At 37.5% G+C, this 16,726-nt stretch overlaps 1 protein-coding gene across 4 annotated transcripts in view; it reads right to left on the reverse strand.

The window, feature by feature from the left end:
- The window catches only part of CCDC85C (coiled-coil domain containing 85C), a 201,546-nt gene that overhangs the window by 27,383 nt on the left and 157,437 nt on the right, over positions 1 to 16,726 (reverse strand). For 2 of the 4 annotated variants that reach the window (XM_074213061.1, XM_074213058.1), the window contains exon 3: positions 14,809 to 14,847. The exons of the other annotated variants lie outside the window; for them this stretch is intronic. In XM_074213061.1, the coding sequence (XP_074069162.1) occupies positions 14,809 to 14,847 (39 nt within the window). The remainder of the gene's footprint in view (positions 1 to 14,808; positions 14,848 to 16,726) is intronic. 4 annotated transcript variants of the gene reach the window in all.

The raw sequence follows: 16,726 nt of genomic DNA on the forward strand, positions 1-16,726 counted from the left end.
TGTCTTCTGTGAAAGCTTCCTCAACCTTCCTTCAATTCAGCTATATCCCCATCTTCATCAGGAAGGCTTTCCCAGGATTCCATCATCCTTCCGAGATTTCCCTCAGGAATTACCCCCAATTGAACCTGTACATGGATCTTGTTTGTACAGCTGTTTGCCTGGTATGTTCCCCAAGAGAGACTTGAGAACATGAGGGGTGTGTGTGTGTGTGTGTGTGTGTGTGTGTGTGTGCGTGTGTGTGTGTTGATTGATCATCCCACTACAAAGGACTCACAGATCTATATATCCATTATGTTCTGGGCCTGACCTAGCTCACTGGCCCATTAATTCAGGCTTGGGATTTAGATTGCAAGAAAACACTTAAGGGCCTAAAAATTTAATTAAAATAAATTTACTCACAAAAAGATTAAAAGGATGTAATTCATTACAAATAGATTCTGATCCTTTCTCCCTAGAGGGAAGATTCTCCCTGCATTTTCCAGGGCAGCTAGTTGAATCAAAAGATGTCTACCAGAGAGTAGGAATTCTGACAGGCAACAGGAATGTCGTCTCTTCACAGGTTGGGCTTTTTAAACACCACCCCCCCCATCCTCCTAACCAACCATATCCAAATAGTCTCATTGACTCCTTAAAGGAAGCAGTCAACCTAAAAAAAAATGTTCCTCTCACTGGGCCCAACGTCTGGCCAAAGCTGTAATCTCACATCACTTAAGGCCTGTTGGACATTTCAAACTGGACGTACCATAGACAGGGGAACCAAATGGTATAATGGCCAGAGTACTGTTCCTGGAATCAGAAATATCAGCCTTCAAATCTGATCTCAGACACTTATAAGCTGTTTTACCCTGGATAAGTCACTTAATCCTGCTTGCATAAAACTAGTCAGAGAAATGGTAAACCACTCCAGTCTTTGCCAAGAAAACCCCATGAACTATGGGGTCATGAAGAATCTCACAAGACTGAATGACTGAATAGCAATAATCCACAAATATCTCAAACCTAACATTCAAAACAGAAGTTCTCTTTCTCTTTAAACTCACTTTTCTACTAAACTTCCCTATTTGTTGAAGACCCCATCATATTTTAAATCTTTCAGGTTCATAACCTCAGTATCATCCTCAAATGCTTACTTTTCCTCATATTCTGCATCAAAGATCTGATTTGGAATGAAAGAGGCCATCTCATTCAGCTCTTCTGTTTCAAAAGGAGGAAACTCAGGCTCAAAGAGGTTAAATGACTTGCCCAGGATTATATAGCTATTAAATATTAGAAGTAGAAATTGAATCCTGGTCTTTCTGACTTCAAGCCCACTGCTATATCCTCTATGATATTTAGCCTCTCAACATCCAATCAGTTTGCCAATCTTGCCATTTCTGTCTATACTCTCAGATGTTACACATACAACCCTACTTAGCTTAGGCCCTCACTATCACTTGTCTGGACTATGGCAATGGTCTCTAAATGGTCTCCCTACCTCATCTCTGCACTCCAAACAATTTTCTTCTCAAATGAGTTTCCTTAAGTTTAGATGTGGCCATGTCACTTCTCTGGTGAAAAAATTCCCCATTGCCTGTAGGACAAAATAAATTTCTGTTTGGCTTTCAAGAGACTACAATGTTCTCCTTCCCATACTCTACACTCCAGTCAATGGCTTTCTCTTTCTTCTTCATTTCCATCTTATAGAATCTCTCACTTCCTTCAAGACTCAGAGGAAACATGACCTTCTATACAAAATCTTTCCTGATCTCTTCACCAGTTGTTAATTCCCTCCCCACCTTTCCAACCTGAAATAACTATGGCTTTGAAGACTTAAAATATTGATCTTTCCATTTAGAGAGTCCTTGGCAATCCCGATGAATTCTGTCTGGGCAAATAGTGGCAGTTTCTCTTTTAACCAAAAAGCTGTATTTCTATCTCCTTCTCTCCAAACCCTTCCTCACACTCCCTCCACTGCCCCCTCAACAAAAACAACTGCACTCCAGGGAATGATGTTTGAGCCTCAACACACCATCAAAGACAAACACCACCAATAGAAGTTTATTTTATTACAAAGCAGGGTTAAGTGATTTCACTCAGTTACTGAATATGTCCCCTACTGAAAGGAAGCTAGGGGTGTTCACTGAGATCCCAGGTAAGACTTTAGAAGATGAGAAGACACTCATTTTAGAAGTGAACTCTCCCTAGAATTACAGTCTCATGGTCCCAAGGGAAAAATAAGGGGCTGGGAAAATTTTCAGGAAGGCAATGGAGATGGGGTGGAGGGGAAGGGAGGAGGGAGAGAAATGGAAAAGAAAGGGCAAGAGGTTTAAGGAAGAGAAAGTAAAGATCTGAGATATAAGAAGAAAATCAGTGATATCCCAATAAAACTCTTCATTAAGTTTCATTCTTCCTTTAGGATACAGCAAGCACTATCCTCAGATTTTGACTGATACAAAACATATGATCTTTTCCATCTCTTTTGTGCCAGTTTAACCTTTAAAGTGTCTTTTCTGAATGAAATGCTATCTTCCACTTCAAAGAAGCAGAGAGAGTAATAAAATTAAATGGAATGTTTCATAAATAGAACTTGTTTGAATGCTTAAAAAAGGGTGAGACTTCCCCTGGGAGGAGAAGTGAAGGTGGGAATGCTGGGGTGGCCAGTCCTGAAGTACTTTTCTCACTATACCAGTGGGGAGAAGGGGGAGAAAGGGAAAGAGAAGGATGGTCTCTCAGTTGGGAAGCTTTAACGTGTGAAAGGAAAATAACCTCTAAACTCCTAAGATTCAAACCTGTCAATAGCTCCTGTTGAGAAGAGGAATTGTAAGTAACTAGTCCATTTGGAGGTAGCAATGACTTAGCTATGTAAAACAAGCTACGGTCCAGGATCATACTGTTATAAACTATCAGAAGTGGAAATGGAATCCTGGTCTTTCTTACTCCAAGTCCACTGCTCCATCTTCTATGATATATTGCCTCTCAGTATCTAATCAGTTTGCAAATCTTGCCACTTCTGTCCATACATCTCTCACATGCTACATACATAACCCTAGTAATATATGTATTTGCCATATGTTGAGGATGACCCCTCAGGAGGTTAATATGGAACACTTGGCTGGAAAAAAGCTTTAGATCTCTAACTGACAGAGCAGGGAGTGAGGCTTGGTGGTGGGAAACCAAAACAGTAAGGAAGTTAGGAATTATGTCATATGGGTAAAGAAACCAAAGAGGTTTAGCATAAAGCAAAGAAAACTTGTATAGGGCTGTCACAGAGAAGGGGGGGGGGGTTAGATTTACCCTCTGTTCCTCTAGAGAAATAGCTAGAAGGCACATTTCAAATTAAGGGATCTCTAATAATCAGAGCTGAATAATAGTAGAACGGGCTGATTCATGAAGTATTCAGTTCCCAGTCATTGGCTGGATGGCAGAAGCTAGCTGTTCACCTGTCAAGAAAGGTTCGTGTTACATTCATGAGGTATTTATCCATAAGGCTGAAGGCTGGATCAGATGCCTTCTGAGATCACATGTAGACCTACTAAATGGTAAAATTATTAATTTAGTACATGCCTACCATTTTATAGATAAAATTGATAAAAACTGAAACTCAGAGACAAGCTCATTCAAGGCTAACAACTAGATAATAGCAGAGCTGGGGATATTGTGAGGATGTTGAATGTACCTAATTCATGATTTGGGTAGCAGCTGGAGTAAATTAAGCAAAATCCTTCTCAACTCTTTAAGATTTTATGATACTACAAAAACTAGGTTTCCCAACTATCCACTAAAACAGGACTTTTCCCTCTTGAATGATCACATCTTAAAAGGCACAACATGTACAGAAAACCCTAGAATAACAGGGTCCTGCTACCTGCTGTTAGAGTTATAAATTGAATAATTAAACTAGAAGAGGCCATAGACAACAGAACATAAGAGACATTAGAAACAGATTATCACAGATGGAAAGAATTTAAGAGTTTACTTAGTTCAGTTCTTAGCTTATGCATGAATACTCTTCAACATTCAGTTTCCAAATACACATCTTCCCATTAAAAATGATTTCATCACCTCCCAAGGCAGCCCCTTGCATTGACAGATAAGTTTATTAGGTATTTCTTAATAATCTGTCTTCCCTGTTCAAGTTTAAAGGGGTTTAGCATCTACGATATTCCCAGTTCTGTCTAAATGATAACTAGCTTCTTGGGGCTGCAGCCTCCATAAACAGACCATCTAGAAGCATGAAAGAGAAAATGGTCTAACTGTTCATCACTTAGGGGAGCTAATCCCCATTTCCTGGGTATAAGTACGAACATCATTTTTCCCTCTGACATACCAAATCTCATTTTTTCCTACTTGGATTCATTCCCCTTGACAGGACACTGTCAAGTCCTTAATGAAATGTCTTCATTAAGCAGCATCCATGTTGTTAAATCCTGAAAACCTCCTATTTCTTAAGGAATAGAAGGTTTGTTTTTAATTAACAAGCTGCAATTAATTACTTCCCATGTGCACTCTGTTCATTTATAAACACATATGACTAGAATTTATCAGTATTTATCAGCAGGGGAAAGAACAGAAGATACGGAATCCAGAGGACCTGGATTTCAAACCGGATTCTACTACTTCTTCTAGCTATGTGAGCTAAATCAAGTTTTTGATTTTTACTGGCCTCAGTTTTCTCATCTGTAAAATAAGAAGGTCCAACTAGATGACTTATGAGGTCCCTTACAGTTTTAGATCTATGCTTCTAGAATTGATGAAGTCCTAAATCCAGGAAGGAGAAATGTGAAGTCTCTCATTAACTGGCAATATAACTAATGATGCACAAAAATGATTAACCATTATTCTACTTAGACCCAAATTAAAATCCCCTGGTATTTGCATTATCACTTCAGTCACAAAATGAAATTACCTCGCCTCATTTTCATCTCTGAACTGAGGCAGGAGTTCAAATTGCTTGACTAGATTCAATTACACTTAAGAAATAATTTCTCAGTAGTAACATCATTTGAGTGAATGCACAGATGTCAGGAAATATGTATTCTTTGGGAAAAAACATTCTGTGTCTCCACAAATGAAAGAAAGCTTGGACAGAAAGCACAGAAGCATTTTCTATGTAGCAAGGTGACATATATGGAGACTAGCTTGCACTCATGGATCTTTCATTACCCAGTTCTAGAGTGACTTTTAAAAAATAGGTCATGTATATAACATATACATGAAATACACATGAACATAATATATAAAGCACATATATGTGTAATATTGGTATATAAATATGAAAGTGTGTGCATATGCACATGAGAGTGTACATATACACATATGCATACTGTTGTTGTACACTCAGTTTTCAGTCATGTCCAATTCTTCATGATCCCATTTGGAATTTTCTTGGCAAAGATATTGAGTGATTCATCATTTCCTTCTTCAACTCATTTTATAAATGAGGAAACTGAGGCAAACAGGGCTAAAAAATGACTTGCCTGAGTCACACAGCTGATGATTGTGTCTGAGGCCAGATTTGAACTCAGAAAAATGAATCTTCCTATTCTAGGCCCAGCATTCAATTATCTGTGCCATTAGCTGCCCATATATACACATACACGTACACAGATATACACTCAGTATAATGTGTGTTTGTTTGTGTTCATGTACAATATTTGTATGAGCACAAACAACAAATGATCAGCCAGGAAAATGACAGCGAGCTTTTACAGATCCTGAGTTGCTCACTACTGCCGAGCAAGATGGCACTGCTGAGAATTAAGAAATACTGCAATTTCAAGAGAGCCGCAAATGCGGGTGACCCAAAGAAATGGAAAGATGCATGGTAGATATGAATAGGATGCAATCATTAGCAGCCCTGCTCTATAAACTCTACAAAAAAGCTATTAAAGCAATGTTGTGAAAGGTAATAATATCAAAGACATGATGGGTTGGTCATGTAGCAACAAAGATATAGATGGAAGACAGAAGATTAATAGGTTACATTATTACTCTCAAAACCTAGAGAGAACCAGCCTACAGGGCACTGAGAGGAGAGGACTTTGGAGGATTTAAGGAAAGACTTGGTCAAGAATCACACAGGATAAGAAGGTCTGAATGGATTCTGATCTGCAGCAGGAGAGGGAAATGTCCATGTCAATGAGATGACAGATCACTGAAGAATGAAGCAACCATCTGCTTGCTAAACACATAGGAAATCATAAGATTATAGATTTAGAGCTGGAAGGAATTTTAGGTCATCTAGTCCAATTCTCTTACTTTACAGATATTATGGGGCGGCTAGGTAGAGCAGAGGAAAGAGCACCAGCCCTGGAGTCAGTAGGACCTGAGTTCAAACCCGACCTCAATACACTTAATAATTGACTAGCTGTGTGAATAACTGACTAGCTGTGTGACTTTAGGCAAATCACTTAATTCCACTGAAAGCCAGTAGCAGAGTCAGGATCCCAGCCCTCCAATTCCAAGTTTAGCATTCTATTAGACTATGTGGTCAATCCAAGGCCAATGCCAGTCTGGTGCTATGAGTCTCTCATTTTCCCGAGCCACTTATTTCTAGGATCTATTTCATTTCATGAACTGTGGAAAGGACACAGGTTGGGAAGCCAAGAGACCTAGGTTGTAATTCAAGCTCTGTAGTAAGAGACTCTGTGGTACGATGGATAAAACATTGGAGTCAGGGAGACTAGGGTTCAAATCCTGTCTCAGATGCTTACTCATGCTATGACCCTGTACAAGTTACCTAACCTCTCACCCTCAGATTCCTCATATATAAAACTGGAATCATAATAGTTCCTACCCCATGGTGTTATTAAGGGTCAAATGAGGCAACTATACATGTCAAACACTGCACATCACATAAAATTATATAAATACATCATATTACATAAATATATGTCATTAACATGAACTCTGCCCCTGCTTAATTATGTGACATTTCTCCCCCTCCCATAAACTGATAGCAGTTCTTTTGGTGGTAGCAAAAAAAAAAAAAAAAAAAATAGAAACTAAGTGCCCATCAATTGGGAAATGAATGAAGAAGTTATGGTATATGAATGTGATGGCATATTATTGTGCTATAATGATGAAGTAGATGGTTTCAGCAAAACCTGGAAAGATTTTATGAGTTGATTCAAAGTGACGTGTGCAGAACCCAGAGTGCAATCTACACAGTAAGGGCATTATTGTAAGGATAATCAATTGTGAAAGGCACAGTAACTCTGATCAGAAAGATGATCTACCAGAATTCAAAAGTACTCATAATGAAATATGCTCTTATCTGTAAATGGGGAATTGATGGACTCAAGAGTTCAGACTAAATCATATTTTTCTTTCATTTTCTTGTTCACCCTTCAACCACTCCCCCCCCCAAAATATGGCTAATGTATTAATATATTTTGCTTGATTTCATATGTATAATGCATTTTGTAATTCTTGTTTTTTCAATGAGAGAGGGAAGGGTAAAAAAGAGGGACAATTTAGAACTGAAAATAAAAATGAAATTGAACAAAATAAATAAATTCTTAGGAAGCCTTTCCAAATTCTGCAACTATTAGGGCCTTCCCTCCCAAACTACCTTATACTTGGAATATAATTTTATTTAACTTTATATATTTCATATGATTGTCTCAGCCACCAGAATAGAGGCTCCTTGTTGATAGAGATTCTTTTATTTTTTGTATTTGTGTTCCAACACAGTATTTAGTACAAATGCTTGTTGATAAGATTCTAAAGATTTTATCTTCCATAACAATAGAAAATATGGTTTTCAAAATAGCAGGAAGTGGAGGGTGGATGGAAGAACTCTAAAGAATGGAGAATCATTTGTAAGAAGATTTTTGTGACTGATTCCTATAACTGGATGTTATTTAATTCAATTAAAGGAACTAAAAATTAACCCAGACTCATCAGTTCCTTTTCTTCATCCTGCAATGTAGAAAACCTAAGCTAACAAAGATCCTGAAACAGGTCTGCCTCATTCTAGAGGTCCCTAGAAAAGTAATGTCATTGACTAAATCACAGATTGAAGAAAAAAGAGCTCAAGAGGACTTTAGAAATAATCTAATTCAAGTTATTTTACAGGGGAAAAAACTGGGGCCTCAAAAGCTAAATGACTTGCCCATACTCAGGTGAGCCAAATATAGATCTCAGGTCTTCCATCTCCAAGGCCAATCAACACATTTGTCCTTTTGCATCACAGAAGAATCTGTCGGAATCCACAACAAAGGCCCAGTTAAGACAATAGGAACAGGCTCAGAAGGGCATGTCAAGGATACAGCTGACATGGACTGTCATAGGCACACAGTCATCACCCTTCCTGTAACCTTCAGTGCTCCCTTTACCCAATATTACAGAAAAGTCAGCACATGGTTTAAAGCACAGGCTTCACCAGGGCCACACAAAGACCAAGAGGGACAGGAGAAGCAGTACTCCCATCCACCTCCCAGGCCTGCCACAAATAAGGCTCATCTAACTTTTACTTCTTTCCTCTCACTTTTCCCAAGGCAAACAAGCCCTGCTGAAGTGGTTCAAAGGGACATCAGTAAGCAGGGTGGAAACCTCTGGCCCTCCTATTCTATGGGTCCAGTGTTGCCAAGGCAATTGTAGATGGGACTCAAAATTTAATAAATCTAGTAGTTTTTAAGCATGAATTAATTAAACGTTTCATCGAATATAGCTCACAAATTGATTTTATAAATATCCAAATGGCCCTTAACAGAAAAGTTTCCCCATCCCCATTTTATAGTAACCACCAATCTAAATCCTGTCTGAATGAGGTAAAAGTTGGTACACACAGAACAACTGATTTCAACTGCTATTTGCTTCCCTATGGCTTAGCTCAATGGTGCAGTAGAGTAGACAGATCACCAGACTTAGGGACTCATATTGAAAAATATATAAAGAAAGTTGAGGTCAAATTCTACCTCAGATACTTTCAAGCTGTGTAAACTTCACCAAGTTAATGAATCTCTTGAATTTTTCCATCTATAAAATTAGGGGAAAGGATCTGATAGTCTCCAAAGTCCCCTAAGGCAAATAGGTGGCAGAGTGGATAGAATGCTGTGCTGCACAATGGAAAGATCAGGAAGCCTCATTTTCTTAAGTTCAAATCTGACTTCAGAGACTTACTAGCTTTGTATCCCATTGGCAGGTCACTTAACCCTGTTTACCTTAGTTTCTTCATCTGTAAAATGAGCTGGAGAAGGAAATGGCAAACCACTCCAGTGTCTTTTCCAAACCTCAAATAGAATTACAAAGAGTTGGACATGACCGAAACTAAGCTCTATAGCTATGATCAAATGATTCCTACCTTTGATGGCTTCATCAAAGACTCAGTAATGAGAATCTACCATAGAGCCATCAGAGACAAGCTGTTATAGTAAAAAGTGCTAAGGAATCTGACCAAGTTGGAAGATTTAGAAACAAGATCCTCAGTTACTAGCCTCGAGCAAGTCAATTGCTTTCTCTGAGCTTCCCATTTCTTCATCTATAAAATGGTGCCAAGATATGGAATTTCATTGGTATAAAAAATTGTCAAGGGAGGGAATTCCCTATATCAATAGAGAATAGGTCTGCAGCTGATATGAATATTGTTTGATAATTGAGAGAAGTAAAGTAACTGATGCCCAGGTCCACGGTTACACAAGTAGAATATGTTAGGTGATTTAACCTTTGGTCATGCTAACTCCAAAACTAGTTCACTATCCACACAAGATAGTATTATTGTTTGCTGAATGAGTGGAAAGAGCTAGTATCCTTCTTAGAACAAAGGACTTCAGACTTACTTTAGGGGATCTCCTAAGATGACTATGAAGTACATGGCAAATATAAACTAAATTAATCTAAAGTATCAAACCCAGTCACCAACTGCATGGAACTCTATTATTCAAGTGGGGTTACCACAAAAAAAAAAGTGTGATTAGACTGAGAATGAGAGAGCTAAAGATGGGACTTAGTATTTGGGATTTCTAGGAATATCAAGAGAGGTAAGGATGCCCTATAGTCACTGGATAATTTATGTATGTCACCACAACACAGAGATTTAACATCTCCAGGGAAATGCTTACACAGGTCACCAAGGCAAAAGTCAAGCATCTAACAAAATGTTACTGAAAGCTTAGTGCAGAGTGCTTGGGGCTGGGTCCTAGCAACCCTAATTAATTCCAGACCTTTAATCATCCATCATAAGGCCCATAATTGAGGACAGGAAGAAGAGGGAGTGGAAAGGAATGAACATATTCATTAGGCTTGGGTTCATCTTGTGTAGACACTTCAAAAAAAAATCTGAACAATTTCCATCTGTTGGAAAATGCAGTTGCTGAAATTAGGAAAATTACTTAACTAGAGGGGGAAATAACAATTGACAAAAAAAAAAGACTTCAGAAGATATAGGTTTCTAGTAATAGGGTCTCGAGGATTTGAAAAGGCATCTATTCCAACACATAAGTGTCTGGCACATTGGTTGTTTGGTTGGTTGTTGTCCTTCATTCTCAAAGAGGACCAATCACCATGTTGGGGTTAAGATTCAGTGTGTCCAACTGTGGTTGATCAGACCAGTAAGAGCTTGGGAGGTTCTACCAAAGGTGAGCACAAACAGAATATTTAGAAGAGATGCTTCTAAATTTGTACATCTTCTGAACTACTATAATTGAAATGTAAGTGCCATACGTGCCTGGCACATGGGAGGTTCTTAATAAAAGTTTACAGGTTGATTGATCAATGCCCTTCGAAAAGTCCCTAAAGATGAAATTATCCTGCCTCCTGAAAGGGCTGCCATGGAGAATTTACTACTGTCTTGAAATGCATTGTAAAATGCTTTATTGAAATACAGAAGTTTTATATCAGAAGAACAGGTAAGTGCTACAAGAGACCTGAAAGATGATGAAGACAACTCTTATATCTTAGTTTGCCTTACTAATACTTTATTTTTTTTTGCCCCATAATCTCTTTTTGAGAGATTATGAATCTGAGGGACTGGAAGGACAGTAGCATTCGTAACAGCAAAAGTCAGAAGGATAGGTTTGAGAGGAAAAATAGTAAGCTATTTTGAACCTGTTGAGCTTTAGATCCCCAAAGGCATCCAATTGAAAATATCCAAAAAGCAGTCACAATGTGGAACTGACTGAGGAGAGAAATTTAAAATGGCTCTTGGAGTCATCTTCAGAGAGAAAAATGAAACTGTGGACCTGTTGAGATCACCAAATGAGAAAGAACAACAACAATAACAAAAAAAAAAAAAAAGGTCAGCGCTTTGGGGTACACCAATAATGAGTGAACTAGCTACGAAGAATAAGAGGAAGGACTAAATAAGAACAAGACCACAAGTCAGAGAGGAAATAATATTCAAGAGGAAGAAAGGACTACAGAGAGATAAAAATCAAAAAGATTAGGAAAAAACCATCAAACTGTGCAATTAAAAGATTATATATATAACTTTGGAAGGAACAGATTTGGTTACATTGTCTCAGACACTTATGAGCTGTGTGATCTTGGACAAGTCACTTAACCTTGTTGGCCTCAGTTTTTTTTATCTGAATATTGAGCTGGAGAAGGAAATGGCAAACCACTCTAATATCTTTGCCAAGAAAATCCCAAGTAGGGTCCCAGAGAGACAGACACTATGGAAAAAACTGAACAACAACAAAAAATAATATAAAGAGAATAAAGATTACATGCTATATATTATTGGTGATAAAAAATATGAGAGACATAGAAAGAGAGAAAACGCAGAAAGATGAAGTAAAGATGGCCAGGATATGTTTCTAAGAGTCAAAGATGTATGATTCTATTTCCCTTAGTTCAACAATTCTGAGCCTGCAATCATTAATACCTCCATTGTATCCTCAATTATCTTATGTCCAACTACTGCCTCTCCTCCACCCCCCCCCCAAAAAGCTGAATTTTAAAAACAAACCTATTCCAATACCTTAATTTGGAAGGGGTCAAGGTGAAAGTGAAATGTCACAAAATTAAACAGATGGTAAGGTCCAACTCACATTAACACAGCTTTACCATTTATAATGGCTTTTCACACAACTGGCATGTGAACTAATGTAGGTATTATTAGTATTTCCATTTTATAGATGTTCACTGTCACCTCATCCAAAAGAAGCAGTCAGGATTCGGATGTGTGCTGAATTTCAATTTGAGGGCTCTTTCCCTGATATCATCCTGATTCTTCCAAATTTCTCTAAGTTTAGAAATATCTCTTCCAATTCCACAGAGGACAAAGGAAGAATTTAACTAGGCAAGGAATCACTTCAGACCCCTAACTTTACCCCAGGGTAACTACACCAAACAGAAAGACCCAGTTCCATTTCTGATACTATTGCTACCTTGTCTGAATCAATTGGTGCCTTTGTGCATCCAAGATGAAAAAGCTCTTCCTGGTTTCTAACACCTTAAGTATTAATTACATAGTCAAGGTGATAAACTCTTTGACATTACAACAAAAGAGGCTGTGACATTCCTGTCTCCAAAGATTTTTACAAATAGATTTGAAAATTGTCCATATCATTAATTAACCATCTCATTTAAGCTGGAGATAGGAAGCTAGACTAGATAACATAAACAATTTTCCTTCTACCTGAAGATATTCAAAGCTGAAATGGGTCTGGATCAAGGCAAGTGAGGGAAAAGAAGGCTTAAGGGAGAGAGGACAGCTTAACATTAATAAGTAAGAATTTAGGGGGCAGCTAGGTGATGCAGTGGATAGAGCACTGGCCCTGGACTCAGGAGGACCTGAATTCAAATCTGGCCTCAGACACTTAATAATTACCTAGCTGTTGTGGCCTTGGGCAAGCAAGCCACTTAACCCCATTGCCTTGCAAAAAAAAAAATTATCGATGAACAGAATAATAGAAAGGGTAAGTAGAGAGTCTCAGATTCCAATTCTTTGTGCCAGACCAGCTCTCCTTCATATTAGCTGTGTGGCTCTGGTCAACTCATTTCTCTTCTCAGGGACTCTGTTTCCTATAGTGAAATGAGGAGATTGGGCAAGATGTCCTTCCAATGCTAAACTCAATCATCTTTTGAGTACATTGGCAAGGGGATGCTTTTTTGGGCACAAGTTGGACTAGGTGGTCTATGAGATTCCTGTCTAATCTGAGATTCTGTGATCTGATCTGGGAGTCAGAAGAAAGACCTAAATTCTAGGTTCTTCTCTGACTGGTCTATTTTTCTATTATTTTAGTCACACCCATGGCTATGCATCAGGGTTCAAATTCTTCTTTTGATACTAAGTTTTTATTCAATTTCAAAGAAGTCACTGGATCTCTTTCCTCATCTGTAAAATGGGATTTAAGAATACTTTTACTCTACTTCACCAGAAAACAAAACAGCATTGTAGCAGGGGAACTGGTCACTTCCTTTGGGGGTAGAAAAGTAGTAGTACATAGAATGTCACTCATACCCAATGAGTGCTATCTTAGCCATTCCTTGGAGACCACCCTGTGGTATACACATTAGAGAATAACTGGAGCTAGGTACTAAATCATTCTTGCCCCATCCACCATGGAAATGAATTTAAGCAAAAATGTGCCTAGGTTGGGGTTTTCTTTTCTCCTGGATTCCTGGCCTGGCTGTTGCTTTCTCCTCTTCTCTAAGCTAGATCCAAGTGATCTGGCCCCTGGGACTGGATCTATACAAAGTTTCTTTTCTTTTTTCCTTTTCTTTTTTGACTACTCCTTTCCCAGCTTGGAACTACCAATATGGCACCCCAGCTCCATCTGTTGTTGTAAGTTTCTTTTCTTTCTCTTTTAAAAAAGTACTTTATTCTTTCTAATTCAACTTTTGGTGATCTACTTGACCTTTAAGAAACTCTATCTTACAACTTCTCCAAAGAAGTTAACCTATGAACTTTTTACAGTTTCCTGTGAACTTTATGTGGTAACTTGTAAACTCTTGAGCAACCTGTAAATTAAACTCTGACTTTTCTTACCCTCCTGAGTCAAAGATTGGCAAGTTTTTCACCCCCCAAACAAACCTCCATAGATCTATAAACCCCTTTCCTGAAGCCCATTTCCTCCTGTCTTCTGTGTCAATATCAAATAAGACAATGGATCTCAAGTATCCTGTAACTATAAAATGATATTCAAAGATTAATCATTCAATGAATCATTTCTGTATCCCTAGAAATGGTCAGTGAAGTAAAGAAAGTGCTGGGCTTGCAGTCAGAAAAACCTGGATTCCAATTCCAATTCTACCAGCTGCCGTGGAGACCTTGACCAAGTCACTTAACTTTTCTGAGACTCTTATTTTTCTCCTACCTAAAATGGTAACAATAATACTGGAACTACTCGCTCCCAAACCTATTGTAAGAAGAGAAATGTATAACACACTCTACAATGTATAATGTAGAATATTGTATAATGTATAAGACAAATGTATAATGCAAATTGTAAAGGACTGGATAAAGGTGAGTGAATATTATTAATAAGGGAATCTCTTTCCTATTCTCTAGTTTCTTCATTTGTACAATGGGAACAATAACTCCTACTTTGTTTCCTCATGCAGATGGCTGAAAGAATAATAATAAGAAAATCAGATCTGAAAGTAGTCTTTAAATGCAAGCCCTAGTAATAATCTATGACCTCACTCACCATTGCATGTTTAAAAGCAGAACTAAAAAAAAAAAGATATTTAGAAAGAACTGGAAGGCAGTAACCTTACACTGAGGGATAAAAGGAAACTATCAGTCCTTGAAGAAGAATGGAGTAATCACTCAATAAGAAAACACTCAGAAGACACACTGGCAACCAAAATACTGCACACCTCCCTTGCCTGAACCCCATACACAGCAGCCCAAAGCCCAAACACAGCATGCCTCTCTACCTGGAGCCAGCTTCTTGACCGGATGTAGCGGCTTGTTACCTAGAAAGGGACAAGGTATGGTCATACACTGGAAAGAGATCTAAAATCACTAAGACATGTTATTTTGTTAACAGTGCTTATATAAGATAAGGAAAAAAAGACAAAAGTTGACTGGTTTTCTTGAGATCCACTAGTTGATGTGAGAAAAATGAAATTAGTGGCAGAACTAGAACAATAAAGTCAGGAAAATGGTAGATACAGAAGACAAATCTCTCTCCCAGCAACACCCCACCAAATGCAAATATACAATCAAAACACAATCACCACAAAGAGCAGTTCAAGGGTAGAGGAAAAAATAAGAGAACATAGTGAAAGACCAATATCTTACACCATTTACCAAAATATGGTTAAAATGTACATATGACCTAGATAAAAAGTGATATTGTGGGGCGGCTAGGTGGTGCAGTGGATAGAGCACTGGCCTTGGAGTCAGGAGTACCTGAGTTCAAATCTGACCTCAGACACTTAATAATTACCTAGCTGTGTGGCCTTGAGCAAGCCACTTAACCCCATTGCCCTGAAAAAAAAAATCTAAAAAAAAAAGTGATATTGCAAGAAAATTTGAAGACCATGATTTACTTAAAAGATATGGATAGGTGAACAATTTCTGAATAAACAAGAGAGAGAGCTGTGAGGTATAAAATGAATAATTTCAATTACATTAAATTAAAATTTTTATACAAATATAATTGTAGCCAAAATCAGAAAAAAAGCATAACAGTGAAGGGAGGGTAATTTTATAGACAGTTTCAGATAAGGTCTAATCTCTCAACTATATAAAGGACTTTACCAAATTCTACCAGAATATGACTGATTCTACAATTGATAAGTGGTCAAAGGATATGAATAAGCAGTTTTCCAAAGAAAGCATCAAAGTAATTTATAGTCCTATTAAAAAATGCTCCAAATCATTATTGATTAGAGAAATGCAAATTAAAACCACCTCAAAATATCATTTTACACCTATCAGACTGATTAAAATGATTAAAGGGAAAAGTGACAAATGTTGGAGAGAATACGGAAAAACTAATTAATTCATTGTTGATGGAATTTTTAACTGACCCAACCATTTTGGGAAAGAAATCTGAAATTACAGCCAAAGAGTTATTAAACTATCTCTACCCTTTGACCCAGAAATACCACTACTAGGTCTATTTTCTAAAGATGATTAAGGCAAAAGGAAAAGAATCTATATGTGCTAAAATAATTAAAACAACTCACTGCAATGGCAAAGAACTGGAAATTTCAGGGATGTCCATGGAGAAATGGCTGAACAAGTTGTGGTATATGATTATAATGGAATACTACTTTACTATAAGAATTGATAAGCTCAATGATCTTAGAAAAACATGAATAGATTTGCACAAAATAATGGAGAAATGAGTAGAACCAGGAGAATATTGTATACAGTAACAGCAATATCATTTTAAGAATGACTGAACAAACCACTTTGTAACAAATATCCAAATTAACTACAAAGGACATGGGAATGGGGAAGCAGAAAACAGAGGGAAAAAAGAAACATACACAATAACTTTATTATATATAAAGAATAGCAAATTGTAATAATAGATTTACAATTTGATGTTTAATCATCTTTTTAATTATACTGTATTACGGAAATGCTTGTTTTATTTCATAAATTAAAATAAAATAAAAATTTAAAAAGGAAATGAGAGAAATTAGTTTTCCTATTATATTAATAACTGATTATTAACTAGGTTTCTGACTTTTTCTCCTCTGTTTATTCAGTGAGACCTAGCTCCTGTGGAAAGTCAACCTCTGAAGGACAGTTAATTGGGATCATCCCTAACCCTCAGGGAACATTCTTCCCACCCAACTGGGAGAATTTACTTCCCTTTAGAGGAATGGAATCCAG

The sequence above is a fragment of the Macrotis lagotis genome, chromosome 1 (genome assembly GCF_037893015.1).
Source record: "Macrotis lagotis isolate mMagLag1 chromosome 1, bilby.v1.9.chrom.fasta, whole genome shotgun sequence".
NCBI classification, from domain to species: Eukaryota; Metazoa; Chordata; class Mammalia; order Peramelemorphia; family Peramelidae; genus Macrotis; species Macrotis lagotis.